We start from the raw sequence: 15,335 nt of genomic DNA on the forward strand, positions 1-15,335 counted from the left end.
CTTGAGTTTTCCTTTTTAATAAGCTGAATCTGTTTTTCTTCTAATACTATCCCTTCTGAGAAAACCACATTTAAACTTTTCTCTTCATAACTTTAAAAAAAAATTTAATTATAACATGGAAATATTGACAAGACCATAGGATAAGAGGGCTACAATTCCACACAATGCCCACCACTTTGGCCCACTTAAAATTTTTAGAAATGATTCAACATCTGTAGAGTAGGGGAAAAAATATTTATTTTCTAAAGTCATTACCTTGACAGGCAAAACAAAGCATTTTCTCAATTTCATTCAGAAATACATTTTTAAAAAAATACATAGACCAATATGGCCTGCCCAAACACATTTAACATGGTAAATATAAGGAATAAGTTGTTTGAATATAAATATCTATAAAAAATAAGTACATCAAAATTTAATCCAACTTCTTCCATTAGCCAGTTATATTATGGAAAACAATTTTTACCACTTTAAAGCATAACCAACACATACATTTTAGTATCTCTATACCATTGCATCTCAAAAAAAACAAGGCAAGGGAATCTCCTGACACAAAGATCTTGTTTGTTTTTGTTTCTGTTTTTTTTTTTCTTGTTGTTGTAGATAAGATTGAGTAGATACCCATGAAAATGCTGTTTCTATTACTGATACATGAAACCATGCTTCCATTAGGCTAAGCTTTAGTATGAAGTTTTGTGAGGAAGCTGTGGCAGGAGGGAGTTTGAGGAGGCAATAATTAAAGGTAAGAAATACTTCCACTTGAGTACAAAGAGGTGAGGTAGACGCATATTCATGAAACACATTCTAATTTACAGTAGTAATAGTATCTTTCAGTTTTGCATTTTGTGAATCAAAAAACAAAGCCCCCCCTTTTTTTTTGTAACTTGAGTGTCTGTCCTTTAAGTGTGTTTTCAGGTTGTACATTCTTTAAAAAAAAAAATGTGAGGACTTTTGAGCTTACCCCTGAAATGTAGTAAGCACCTGACTGAAACACAAACACTCTCTTAGGATCCTCTTCAGGAACCCCACAGGCATGTGAAGTCTCTGTTCCTCCCTCCAGAAGATGCCACCCTAATTCACAAGATACTGTGCTTTTCTGCTCTCTCTAAGTGGTTCATGGCACTCTTGAGGAGAGACAACAGCAGTTACCATTGACAGAAGCAAATGAAGAAAGGTTGACAGACTCCTTAACCTTTGTTGGAATGTCTAGAACAAGGACTGTTGTCCTTTGCCAGTCTGGAATAAGAAATTATCTAAATTGATAGGATGTTTTTACTCCGATCCCAGCCAGTGTCTAGAGAATGAATAGCCAGCCAGCTGCATGACCCTCTCTGTGGCAGTCAAGGCTTCAGACAGCCCCAGACCTTCTGCAATCAGTGTGTTCGGTTGTGGGTTACTTTTTTCTCTCTGTAGAGCTCAGTTTTCAGCTTAGCAATATGAAAAGATGTTTTGATGCTGTTACTGATGGCCTCCAACCTATTGAAACAAGACAAGAGAAAGCAAATGTTATTTTTTGTAATCATTCCTGGGCAAAAGAAACATCTAAAATTAGAATCTGGCACAAACAAATCTGAATCTGGTTCCTGAACTTTTACCACCAACGGTAACAGCAAGTTACCCTCTGCTACCCTCAAGTGAAAATAAAGTCTTATGCTTATAGCAGAGTCGTGCCGGAGTGGGGGTGGGTGGGGGGTGGGAGATAGTGATAAGGTCATGTTCAAAGGGGTTTGGGTATTAAATATAGTTTTAAAGTATAGTTTTAAGATAAACTTGAGACATTACTTTATTCTTTAGCCCTATTCCAACCAATACCAACAGGGAATTCAACAAAGAAATGTTAGAGTAGGTTTTAGTCATGAGTGTTTCTTCATAGTCACATAACATTGAAGATGACTTAGGAAAGAAATAAAGGAAATGCACAAGAAGGCCCAAAACAAAAACTGTATAATGATTTATAACATTCATTTGTTTTGCAAATTGAATGCTTTTACGGTTAAAAGGGGGGGGGCGGATAGAGTTGATTTAATAGTTGATATCATAGAAACCAACAAAAATAACTTTTAGGTCATTTCAGATGCTGTGGTTCATATAATATTGGGATATAGGAGAGCATCAGAAGCACGATTGACTACACACATAAGTAGTAAACAAATTAGAAGCAGCTTGTCGCTTTCAGGCCTATGCTCAGAACTCTCCATCAGAGAACTTCTTGCAACTGGAATTCTAGAAAACTTCCCAAAGGCCATAATAGGGAAGCATAGAACATGTGACAGATTTGAGAGCAGCTTTCCATCCTCCAGTTTGTGAATTTCAAAATTTTTAGGATTTAGGAGAATTCTCATTATGAACTTCTTATAAAAATATTTTAAAAATAATTAAAATAAAAACCTATGGAATTCTTCATCTAGATCACTAGCTGCTGACTTCAGGATGAGAGCTTTGGGGAATGGCATTTGCTCTCCAACAAATATATTTGTATATCAGACAAAATAAATAAGCAAACCCAGGAAAGCAACATGCTCTCAGTCTCACCAACCCTACTTAAAACCTTTATTTCCTTTTGACCATTTGAACAACTGCTACTTTTTGAATAGACTAATAATATGTGATACTTCTTTTTTTTAAAAAAGAAAAATCTCTCACGATTTTTTTCAAGAAAAGCAATCAATACATTAATTCAGAGATGTTAAGACTAAGTGACAAAAGTATCTGAATATATTTTGTATGAAAAGTCTGCCTTTAGCCAGCACAGTATGTGCTACAGATTGCTTAATATATAGTCTGCATTCAATGTCTTCATGGAGAAAGTATGAGAAAGTAATTTCTTTGTCCTTTTAATCTATAGAATATGATTGCCCCCTAAGTTATTTTCTCCTAAGCCTGTCTCCCATTAAGATAAAAATGACAGTGAGCCAAGGAGTGTTATGTCATGGTGACAAGTTGCTAGGGTTCTTAGGAACATCTTACCTTCTTATTTTTCTTCCTTCTACTAGCTGCTGGTAAATGCACTTATCTCCAAGCTTGGAACAGTCTTTTCCTTTCTTTTGGTTATTCCAATCTTTCTCCATAGTGTCTTGGAGTCTGTTGAAAGACACATAAAGAAAAATATTTCAGCAATGGTTCTTTCAATTGCTTCCAATGCCGTTTTATACAAGAATGCAATGTCATAATGGGATAAAAGTTAAGATTTAAAACAGAAGTGTTTTCCACTCACCTTAGCCCTTTTCCTGCTTGGCAAAAATTCCAGCACTTCTTGTCTTTTTGGCTGGCACATCGGCATCTATTCCTGTGATCTGCTGCCTTTGTAGGAAATGAATTCTTTAAGGATCGCCTGGACCTCAAAGGGCTTCCAAGTCCATATGGAACAACATGCCTGTTAGAGAGAGAGAGAGAGAGAGAGAGATATTAGCACAGCTAATAGTCTTCACAGTGATGCATTCTTTGATACAAACTCATTTAATTGGGACACAAGTTGATCACTACACAAAGCTTGAGAACAAAAATTGGGAGAGTAGCATCACCGATCATAAAAATATATAAATATATACCTAGCTCAGACACAATTCTCACTCCAATCACCAAATTTCAATTTCATCTCTACAGGTACTGCATATATTTCTTTCCTTTTTTTTTTTTTTTTGCCTCCAGGGTTACTGCTGAGGCTCAGTGCCTGCACTACGAATCCACTGCTCCTGGAGGCCTTTTTTCCCCCTTCTTCTTGTTGTTGTTGGGTAGGACAGAGAGAAATGGAGAGAGGAGTGGAAGACAGACAGGGAGAGAAAGATAGACACCTGCAGACCTGCTTCACTGCTTGTGAAGTGACCCCCCCACCCCACCCGGTGCACGTCCCTATAGATGGGGAGCCAGGGGCTCAAACCAGGATCCTTTTGCTGGTCCTTGCACTTTGCTCCATGTGTGCTTAACCCACTGTGCTATGGCCTTACCCCCCTCCCCTCTCCTCCCCTCCTCTTTCTAATGCTCTATTCAGTTGCAGTCTTGGGGGGAGGATACTTAAATGCAATCACAAAACTGTGAAAACCTGATTTCAGTACAGACATAGAAAATAAAGTTAAAAGTGCCTCCTAAAGGACTGGAGAGAAATGGGCTACCACAGGAAGATTCACGCAGGAATATGATGCTGTAGCACTATAGAAAGAAGCCTTGCAAGAAGGCTTTCCAGTAATTCCCACTGTGTTCTTGCCTTGGGAGGATCACTAGGCTTGCTGTGATTGGATTTCATTTTGTTTAGTGTGTGGTCATCTCTCACCACAACGGGACACTGTAGGCACAATAAATCTGTTCTTATTTATGATGGCTTCTGGATCAATGAACTAATCTTCAAGGCAAAAAAGGCTTTATTCAGACTCAAGGGAAAAAAAATCTGTGAACCTGTTTCTATTTCTGATCTGAAATGGATTTTTTTTTCTCAATAGGAAAAGTATAAAGTATTCAGGGCATTCAAACTCTAGATCTAACATTGCCAAAAGCTCATTACTACACCCTTGACTTCAACATTTGGGATCTTTTCCAAATTAAATGAAAGGACTGAATTCTGACTCTCAATAATCCCTTCTGCCTCTCATGTCTCTAAGCTTCAAGGAGAAGCATAGGTATAGCTAGCATGTACAACTAACTATTCCCTAAACTTGGGCAGTTCATAGTGAAAGACCTTCTCCCCGACCCCGACTCACATGCATGTACCTCAAAATGTATCTAAAATGTACTGCAGCCTCTTGATTTCCTCCAGCTCTTTTCATCTACTCTATAATGAGTAATCTAAGTCACAGGGTCTCAGCAAACTCTTCCCTCCTTTGGTAAGACCTGAAGTGGTCTGTTATTTTCAGGAATAGTGGAACAGTGCCATTATACAGCAAGGCATTTCTCTGTTGTCAGACACCGCTACCTTCAGAATTCAAACCCACAACTGAGCCCTTAAGTCAAGGGAGTAACTGGATTCAGAAAGAAGTAATGACTAGAGTAACAATGCCCTCTAGAGACTCACTCAGGAGTGTTGACCCAGATGATGTCGAGGTGGCAGAAGTAAACGCATTCTTTATCCATCAAGGAAGAGCAGGAACAGCGCTTGGACCTGCGGGGCCTCCAGGGCGGACTTGGGGAGGGCTGCTCCCCACCTTGCTCCGATTCTGTGCTGAGTTCTGCACCCAAGACCACTGGGGAGAGAAAGAGCAGGTCAGTGGGGGCTGTCTCCTTGAAGATTCGGAGGTGCTGCAACAGAGTACAGATGCCACGTCTAGCAGAAGAGATAAAGGTAGATGAAGCAGGCGATACAAGATGAAGCAAGAAATGCAGGGGCAGGGGGGACTTTATTTATTTATTTCCTCCCCCTTACCATGACTTCACCTTTACCCACTACTGATTTGTCCGCCTTCAAAGGAGTGACTATACATGTGCAAGGGAGACAAAAGGGGCTTATTAGCTCCCTTGAGGCAGCCTTCAAGGGAATGCCTGGATATTTCCCTTAGCATTCACCTGTTAAAAATTTAGATTGGTTTCTACATGGGACTTTTTTAGTTAACAAAGACCTAAAATTAGGTCTAATTAGAGACTAATTAGTTAAAAGTATGTCAATTACAGTTTATTCCTCAATGCAGTGCCACTTGGCTATGCTGGGTGACTTTCCCTTTGACAGTACTGACCAGTTCACACCTTCCACAGAGCAGGAGTAGCCTACATGATAAATGCCTCTTGAGATTACATGAAAGCTTTGAGGAGATAATTGGATGAAGAGAAGAGAATTTCTTTCTACAGTATACATTGCTGGAGGTTAACACTTAGGACCTAAAGTGATGCTCAGGGAACCTAGTCAAGGTTCTGTGTGTGTCCAGCTTAGAAATCCAAGACAGCATGGCACAATTAGGATTCACCACTGCCCTTTTTCCACCACAGCACTGCTTCCTCTTACTGACAAGTTAGTCATGTGGTTTATCTGCCCATCCTTGTATATTTCAAATGGACAGACACATTCCAACATTTTCATCTACTTGGTACTCTTTCTCTTTAGACAGGGTCATGAAAATACTGAAAAGGAAAAAAAAAAGTGTGCTGAACCTAGTAGAAGAAAATAACAGTGATGTGCATGCACTATTTAAATCCTCGAGCAGCAAAATCTATCCTAGTTCGCTTCTCAGGACAGGTGAATCAAATTGAAAATAGAGCTCAGACTGTTGTGGGTGCCAAAAACCTGCCAACAGAAACCTAAAGTCAATAATGACAAATTTAAAAGACAACATCTGCTTCACCCTGAAACTGCCTGCGGGGGTTATTTAACAGGCTGTTCTGCAGGTGATTTTACTGCTCATGAATTGCTTGAATGACTTAAATAAAATTCCTTGGCTTCAAGCTGAAATGTTTAAATATTTTACACGTTAACACTATTAAAACAGCATTTGAGAAAGACATAAACTAATACACACCCTATTACTTATATGAACACATATACTGCAAGTATAGTTTTGGCTAAATGATACTGCACCCTAACTCTCTTGAATCAAGAAGGGCAAGGAAACGCACAAAGTAATAATAATAATAATAATTAATTTTCATGTCATAGAAGCAATTGTATTCATTCAACAGAGGAATTTTTTTTATCACTGGAAAGCTTGAGTAATTTTAAGGAATAATTCCCAGACACTTGCTATCTGAGCTGCAGTGATAAGAAGAGGGTGGAAACAAGCGAGAAAAGCAGCAAGGAAGGTAGAAGACACCAGCATTCCGAAATTCACAAGTCAACCGTGCCTACCTGTTTCTGGAGCTCCGTGGAAAGCCACAAACAGCAGAGAGAAAATCATGGGGAAATAATCCATGCTGGAAAGGGGGGCTCAAAATCCTCCCCCTGCAACCTACACCCGAAGGAATAACGAAGAAAAACTGCTTAAATTCCCTCGCAGCTCTTCTAGTTATCCAGATCTCAAAGCGATCTTTCAGCCTAAGTGCCCTTTAACAGGGAGAAAAAGAAGTTTCTGCCTGGAGAGAAGACAGTGGCTGCAAGAGATCAGAGGACGCACACTGTGGCGGTGGCTCCCGGGAGCTGCAGGGGAGACCCGAGACCTTGTCTCGCGCTTGCTGGTCCAGGCGCAGATGCAGAAGCGCGTCTGACTTGGACAGCTCTTTGCCGGCTTTTTATATTGAACCCCTATAGAGCGGGGGTAAACAGCTCCAACTTTATTCCAACCCCCAGACAATGTTATTGTGTTATTAGTCACCAGCAGGCAACGTGCAGCCTGAGATAAGGCCAGGCTCTAAAGGAAATCACTGCTAACTTCAGAGGCAGACGCCCGCCGTCTGACAATTCAGGGGCAGGGCTAAGAAAAAGAAAATACCCATTTAGAGACCTTTGGTAAACCTGCCCGTGCAGCGCTTGAATCTACTTCCCCCTTTGCAATCTGCCAGCCCCAGAGTTCAAGAATCAGACAAGGGACTCCAGAAAAGTCATACCATTGGTATGAAAAGTATGAGCTACCGTTTAAATAGATTGTATTGTTGTGTGCGGGAATTTTTTTTAATTGTTGTCCATTTAATTTTCCTTTTATGTCTCTCCGAATTTCTTAGTGTTGATCAGAAAAGGAAATTTTTTCTTCTTCTCTTTGCCTTACTCAAGATCAAATTATTTTGGCGAATAAGTATACTTTTTTCTTTTGTCAAGCCCCCTCCCCCAAGTCTCTTTTTCTGAAATTCTTTGCGTTCACAGTGAAAAAAATAAGTGAAAGAGTAGGAATAAAGGGGAACATTAAAAAAGTAGAGCACTTTTAGTATCATTTCCAAATCTTTCCGATATCCTTGGACAGAAGCCTCGATAAATTTTATTTGTGTCCTTAATTCTTTCCTTCCCTTTCAATAGCACTAATCTTAAGAAATAGCAAGGGTAGACCACCAGGGGGCGATGAAGAGCTATAGGGGTTGATGTATTAAGGGAACAAAAAGTAAAAGGCCTTGCTTTTCTAAAAGAAGAGGCAAAAAAGTGAGATGGAGCTGAGGAAAGACAAGAAATGGTGCCAAAAATAAAGAGAAAGAGGATGCAATTCAGAATATTCCATGTGCTCCCTACACAGGGCATCTTTCAAGAGTCTTTTTTTCCCGTCTGTGTGTGTGTGTGTGTGTGTGTGTGTGTGTGTGTGTGTGTGTGTGTGTGTGTTTTCTTTTTTCTTTTTTAAGCAAAATTGTGTTATTCTACAGCTTAGGTGAAGATGCAGTGAGGGTGTTGTACAGCTTAGGTGAACATGCAGTGAGGGTGGTAATGTTGGTCAGAAGGAAATGTCCTTGCTGAATAAGGGGATTGGGTAAACACATTTAATAATGTGTTTACACTTTCAAAGCAACTTCCTGTCTATGTAACCTTGACATACCCTCTGATCTCTACACAGGGCACTTACTGCCTGGAAGACAACATGTTGTAATGCATAAAGAAAAGAGGCAATGTAAGATTAATGGTGTGTGTGTGTGTGTGTGTAACTCATTTTGTCAGGTGAGATACTGAGGGACCCAGTGTTCCACCAAGTCTTCAAGTGTGCTGAATAAGGACTGTGGGTAAAGTAACTACTTCCATCTCTTTCTCCATACTTGCCCATCCAACTACAGAATCAAGAAGACAGGTTGTATGCCAACACTGAAGTCATGGACCTGGTACACTTGGGCACTCTGGACTTCCCTAGAAGTCACTATGTAGAAATGATAATAGTAGTGATTTAGTAGTAGTAGTAATAGTAGTAGACCACTAGTAAGATCCATCTCCTAAGAAAGCCACTATCTCAAGACTAGCTATATGAAAGAGACAAGAATTCTCTATCAGTCAGACTGGGAGTATGGATTGACCAGTCAGTGCCATGTTCAGTGGGGAAGCAATTACAGAAGCCTTCCACCTTCTGCATCCCACAATGACCTTGGGTCCGTACTCCCAGAGGGATAAAGAATGGGAAAGCTATCAGGCGAGGGGATGGGATATGGAGATCTGGTGGTAGGAACTGTGTGGAGTTGTAACCCTCCTATCCTATGATTTTGTTAATGTCTCCTTTTTTAAATAAATAAATTAATTTTTCTAAAAAAAAGAATTCTCTATCTTAGACCAAATAGCAGAGAGGCCTCCACATACTCCCCAGGGACTTCTGCTGGGTCCCCTGATTCTCTAATTTATCTCAACCTAGCCCTGGGGGGGTCCAGAGAGGACACAGCCCCCACATAGTGGGCTAAGTGACATCAAGCAGGAAGCCAGCTCAGCCCACCTTAGCCCTGATCAGTAGTCCAAATGTCCTCCTCCAGTAGACCACAGGGAGAGCAGAGGATCATGATGTCATGACCCACGCTTCCCTCAGCCAGGAAAAGGTGACCTAGGTAATATGTCTTGGCAGCATCCCACCCCCATCCCCATTCCTGACCACCTTTTATTTTAACTTTCTGACAATTTGGACAAAACACTGGCAACATTCAGGACCCACCTGTCCAAAGCTTCCAGAAATAACTGTGCCCACCCTCTCCTGTATCTCCAGGTCTAGCCTGGGCCACCCTCCAGCAGAGAAGCCCTTCTCTCCACTAGCACCCCCACTACATCTGCAGGTATCAACAGCACCCAACAAACAAAAGGGGAAGTGAAGCAAAATGAAACTGCCCACACGGCTTCCCACGGCCCTCTCTGCCTCTTGTCTGTGTCATCCTGAGTTTGAATAATAAATGCTAAAGTGGCTAGCAATCCACCCCCACCCTTCACCCGGAGGCCTTCTAGAGCTCTGTTATACATACAGGATTTCAGGCCTGAGAGAGTTCCAGTCTTCCAAGTGCAATCTTGTCTTTAGTTTTTGTGTGTGTGTGTGTGTGTGTGTGTGTGTGTGTGTGTGTATGTGTGTGTGTGTATGTCCACAGCTTGCTTTTTGTGTGTTTGGGGCAGCTAAGGACATCTGCCTTTTCTGTCTGTCTCTCCATCTCCACCTCTTCTGACAGCCTCTCTTCTCCTGTAGGAGAAAAAGGAAGAGAAGTCAGCTCTGGCACTGCCAGGAGACTGCCCAGCAAGAAATCTCAAGAGTTAAAAGAGGGAGGGGGAAAAGAACCCCAACAAACCAGTTTCACAAGCTAGATGCAGCATTGCTAGAAAGGAAAATGGGAGAAGTGGAGGTTCAAAGAGCTGGAAAAAGTAATAATCATGGGAGGGAGGCACATCTCTCCACAGCCCCTACCATAACCTTCCAAAATGAGAAATTTAGGAGGGGGAAAGGCTCTGGAGTCAGTCTGCCTCAAAGAGGAAAGGGAGGGGAAGGGAAAGAAGAGGTCTTAAGAGAAGGCTTTTTCCCTCACTATAACTGTGTGTTGATGCCTGTTCTTGTTTCTGATGTTACACTTGAATACTTGCAACTATTTGATAAAGTTGTTTTCACGCATTTCTTTCTCTATCTCTTACTATGTATTAATAGATATCTATAAATAAAATGCCCTGAGCCCCAAATACAGATGCAACACAGTAGCAAAGTGTACTGCTTTTAGCACTCTTCAGCTTTCTCTCTTTCAACTTTTGCGTAATAAAACTTGCAGCTTTTCCAAGCCCATAATTCTGGTGTGAGATGTTGCATTTATCTCAGCAAAAAGAACAGCAATTGGTTTGTTTGACAATAGCATAAAGAACAGGAACTTGTTTACTGGAGGCAAGGTGAAGTTATTCAAGCCACTAACCGTAAAAATTACATGCTGTTGACTTTTATGTTTGTACTTTGCATAGTGTTGTTGTGAAAGACTGTGCACTATAGACATTACCCCATGGCACATTACACAGCTCCAAGAGTCATGAACAAGAGTTAAGTCCAAAGTACAATGGTTGATTTAGCACAGGAAATAGAGGATGATGCTCAGGATAGACTCATCCCATGCATTTTCAAAACACAACATATGCAACTCAGCTTTCTTGATACTTTCATTCATGAGACAATAAGAGTTAGTAAGTGTTCAGCTTACAAGTATATGTCTAGTTCTTTAGTTCAGATTTCCCAAACCTTAGACTTCTATAAGCCACTATCATAGCTTCTGCCATAATTGTGTGCCACCCATATCCTTTAGCTGAATTTTCCAATCTACTGGCTTTCTTACTTGAATAATACATGAAGTTTTGGCTTATTTAACTAAATAACATACATATTTATGTAGTCAAATAATATACATAAAATAATAGTTTAATATACTTTTAAAATAATCATTACTATTGTGTGTTTATTTAGCTATTAGAAATAGAAGCTGTTTGCATATACTACTATTTTATATGCCTAACTGGCATGCTCACCACTCTGGGGAAATATAGCTCTTTCTATTGTGACATTTTCTACATCATTATGGTGAGAATTAATCCTTGGTTTCATTCAGTTCTGACTTCTACTTTCAAAATAATCTCCAAATATCCAACATTAAAATTCTGATGTGGATACACCGCAAAAGAAAAAGAAATTTTGGTGTCCAGGATCTAAAAAGATAAAATGTCTCATGCAAAAAATGAAATTAAAATAAATAGCTAGTTTATACACCCTCTTGGCTTATCAATTCAAGGTTTTGGCAATTGCCTGTCATCTTATTTTAGGGCATCATTTCCAAATATGAATATCCTTTCTGACCGTTTACACACAGAGACATATATAGGTATATATAGAGTAGAATAGAGTAAAATTATTTGTAATATCTCCCACGTCCAAGAAGACAAGAACATCAAATAATATGACAGGAGTGACTGCCTCCCCATCTTCTTCAGAATGTTAATTTTATTTCATTTATGTCATGTAGAACACAAGGGATTCTGACACAGGAGGAAAGGACATCTGAGAGTAAGTGAAGTCATCTCACTTCATTAAAGATAATCTGTATAATAATTGCAAACAAGCTTTCCTTCCCTGTGCTTGAATGATACAGAAATGGAAACTGACTTGGGGGTGGGTGCCATATAAACACAACTGCCACCCTCATATTTTCTTAAGCAAGCAGCCTGTGTAGGGCATCCAGTAAACTGACTCTTGTTAAGTTCACAGCTGTCAGAACCATTTCCATGACTCCATTTCATTTCTGATTATGCATTACATTTTTTTTTAGAAGTTTCCTGTAGAATTGTGGTTAAGGAATGGGAGGGACAGTAAGGGAGATATAGGTCAAAGGGTACAAACTTTTCTCCCCTGTCAACTAGGAGTATCAAAGGAGACCACCTGGACTGCAACAAGACATGACTAGAACTACTTTGTGAACCCACCAGATCACCAGTGAGTTCAAACATGTGGCTTGTAGATAGAGAGGAGCCTAAGGAGAGATTCCTGGGGCAAAAGACTTTATCTACACCAGAGCTGCTGGTAACAGTCCCGCAGTTTGCCATTTGAGGTGCCACTTCCAGTCTGTTTTACCAAGAAAAACAAAGCTGAAGGGAGGAAAGGACTTGCCTAAGGCTCTCCAAATGCAACTGTGAGTCTCCATTGCTACTGCCACTCAGGAGCTGGAACAGCAGCACTGAGGCCTTGTGCTGACATCAGAGGGCAGGGAAACCAGGAAAAGATATACACCTCTGTGGTCTAGACATGGGGCTGTATAGTGGGAGCCTTTCAAAAATTGTTCTCCTGATGAATTGGGAGACGTGAATAATTTTTTTTTATTTCTTTATTGGGGAATTAATCTTTTACATTCAACAGTAAATATGATATTTTGTACATACATGATGAATAATTGCCACAGAGTACAAATGGTATTTTTTTGAAAAGTCACAGGTCCAAGTAGTACTGCCAGCCTGGCTCCGGCAGTTGGCAGAGCAGCTGAACTGAGACTGGGCCTTGGGATGTGTGGGAGTCTCTTTGCATAACCACTGTACTGTCTTTCCCCCACCCTGATTTAGCTCTTGGTCAGGAGTGAGTGATGAAGCTAAAAAGCCTACTTATAGTTAAAGAGCCCTCAGTCTCCCATAGCCTATGGGGAAGAAAAAGAACAACAGAGACTTTAACAGCCACTGTGCTTCAACTCAGGGATTGAGATAATATTGAAACAATTGTTAATTTCCACAACTGTGAACTCTTTAAGTACCTTACTTAGATACAAGTCAATCTAGCCAAGAGTGATCAGTAGATTTAACAGTATTGAAAGGGGGCCTAATAACACACTATATATAATGGTTAAACCAAGAAGTAACATTGGAGAAATGAACCAGGACAAAAGCCCAGAGAAAAGCCATCCCCCAAAAGGTAGAACTAGCACATAAGAATGAAGTCAATATCCAAATGACAATTGAGGAATTAGTCACAGGAGTGAGGTAAGAGTTGGCAAGTAAAGTCATCAGAAATGGGGAGACAAATTAGACTCTGAAAGAAAACACTAACTATCTTGAGGCAGTCAGAGAGCTGAAAGCTGAAACAGATAGCTAAGAGCACAATTAGCTGAACAAGTTAATACAGTATCAAACAGGGTAACAAAATAGATGAACTACAGAAAATGACAAAATGGAGAGAGAATAGAATAAATGAGGCTGAAAACAGATTTAGCAAGATTGAGGATGAATTAGAGACAACTAAAAAAGAAGTAATAGATCTCAAAAAGAGATTAAGAGATGCTGAAAACAACAGAGACATGTAGGATGACTTCAAAAGAAGTAATTTATGCTTCACTGGCTTACCAGAGGAAGAAAGAGAGGGAGGGGAAGAAAGCATTCTATTGGACATAATAGCTAAGAACTTCTCTAATCTAGACAACATAAAAGACATAAAGGTTCAAGAAGCCTAGAGGGTCCCAAACAGAATTAACCCAGACTTAAAGACACCGAAACACATCATAGTCAGAATGGAAAGTAATAAGGATAAAGAAAGCACCCTGAAGGCTGCAAGAGAAAAACAAAGAGTCGCCTATAGAGGAAAACCCTTAAGATTAGCAGCAAATTTCTCCACACAAACACTAAAGGCTAGAAGGGAATGGCAAGCTATCTATCCAGTGCTGAATGAGAAAGGCTTTCAACCAAGACTACTGTATCCTGCGGGACTGTAATTCAGACTAGTTGGAGGCATAAAAACCTTCTCAGACAAGCAACAGTTGAAAGAATTAACTATTACCAAGCCTGCCCTGATAGAAGTTCTGAAAGGTCTCCTATAATTAGATTACCATAAACATGCCGTATATGAGAACACTCTAAAAATCTACATTAATGGCATTATACTATCGTCAATCTATGATGTCAGTAAATGTCAGTAGCCTGAATTCACCTATTAAAAGGCACATAATAGGAAGATGGATCAGAAAACACAACCCAACCATATGTTGTCTGCAGGAATCCCACCTAACTCAACAAGACAAACACAGACTCAAAGTGCAAGGATGGAAAACTATCATAAAAGCCAATGAACCACAAAGAAGGGCAGGAACAGCTATTCTCATATCTGACACAATAAAACTTAAAATAAATACAATTTTAAAAGATAAGGATGGACATTACTTAATGCTCAGAGGATCACTCAATCAAGAGGACTTAATGATTATTAGCATCTATGCACCCAATGAGAGGCCATCTGATACTGAAAGAGCTACAGCAGTATCAGCAACACAGTCATAGTAGGGGACTTCAACACCCTACTTTCTCAACCTGACAGATCATCTAGGTAGAAAGTCAATAAAGAAATGAAGGAGCTAAATGAAGAGATAGATAAACTAGAACTATTGGACATTTTCAGAGTCATTCACCCCAAGAAACTGGAATACACATTGTATTCAAGTCTACATGGATCATTCTCTAGGATGTCAGACCATATGTAAGGCCACAAAGACAGTATCAGCAAATTCAAGAGCACTGAAATCATCCCAAGCATCTTGTCAGCCCACAGTGGAATTAAACTAACACTTAACAATGAACAAAAGATTAGTAGTAGTCCTAAAATATGGAAACTCAACAGTATACTACTTAACAGTTACTGAATCAAAGAGAAAATTAAGGAAGAAATCAAATTGTTTCACTAGATCAATGAAAATGAAGACACAAGCTATCAAAATATTTGGGAAGTTCATAGCCATACAAGTACACATTCGAAAACAAGAAAAGGCTCAAATATACAACCTGATTATACACCTTAAAGATCTAGAGAAAGAATAGCAAATGAACCTTAAGGCAACCAGAAGGACTTAAATAACTATAGTTAGGGCAGAAATAAATAACATTGAAAATAAGGAAACCATACAAAAGATCACCAAAAGGGTACCAACTTCCAGTTGTAAGATTAATTGATTCTGGAACATATGTGCAGCATGATGATGATATTTGGCCATGTTATATTTTATGCCTGAAAGTTACTAAGGGGATATATTTTATATGTTCTCATCATATAAATAAATAATAATTATGTACT

At 39.6% G+C, this 15,335-nt stretch overlaps 1 protein-coding gene across 1 annotated transcript; it reads right to left on the reverse strand.

The window, feature by feature from the left end:
• Positions 1–222: 222 nt before the first annotated feature.
• EDN1 (endothelin 1) lies at positions 223–7,278 on the reverse strand. Its single transcript, XM_007539255.3, has 5 exons — positions 6,761–7,278; positions 5,003–5,171; positions 3,215–3,373; positions 2,968–3,081; positions 223–1,476 (listed from the first exon to the last, which is right to left on the reverse strand). The coding sequence occupies exons 1-5, from the start codon at positions 6,822–6,824 to the stop codon at positions 1,374–1,376; spliced, it is 609 nt and encodes a 202-aa protein (XP_007539317.1). The 5' UTR covers positions 6,825–7,278; the 3' UTR covers positions 223–1,373.
• Positions 7,279–15,335: the final 8,057 nt, after the last annotated feature.

Source organism: Erinaceus europaeus, chromosome 4 (genome assembly GCF_950295315.1).
Source record: "Erinaceus europaeus chromosome 4, mEriEur2.1, whole genome shotgun sequence".
Lineage (NCBI taxonomy): Eukaryota > Metazoa > Chordata > Mammalia > Eulipotyphla > Erinaceidae > Erinaceus > Erinaceus europaeus.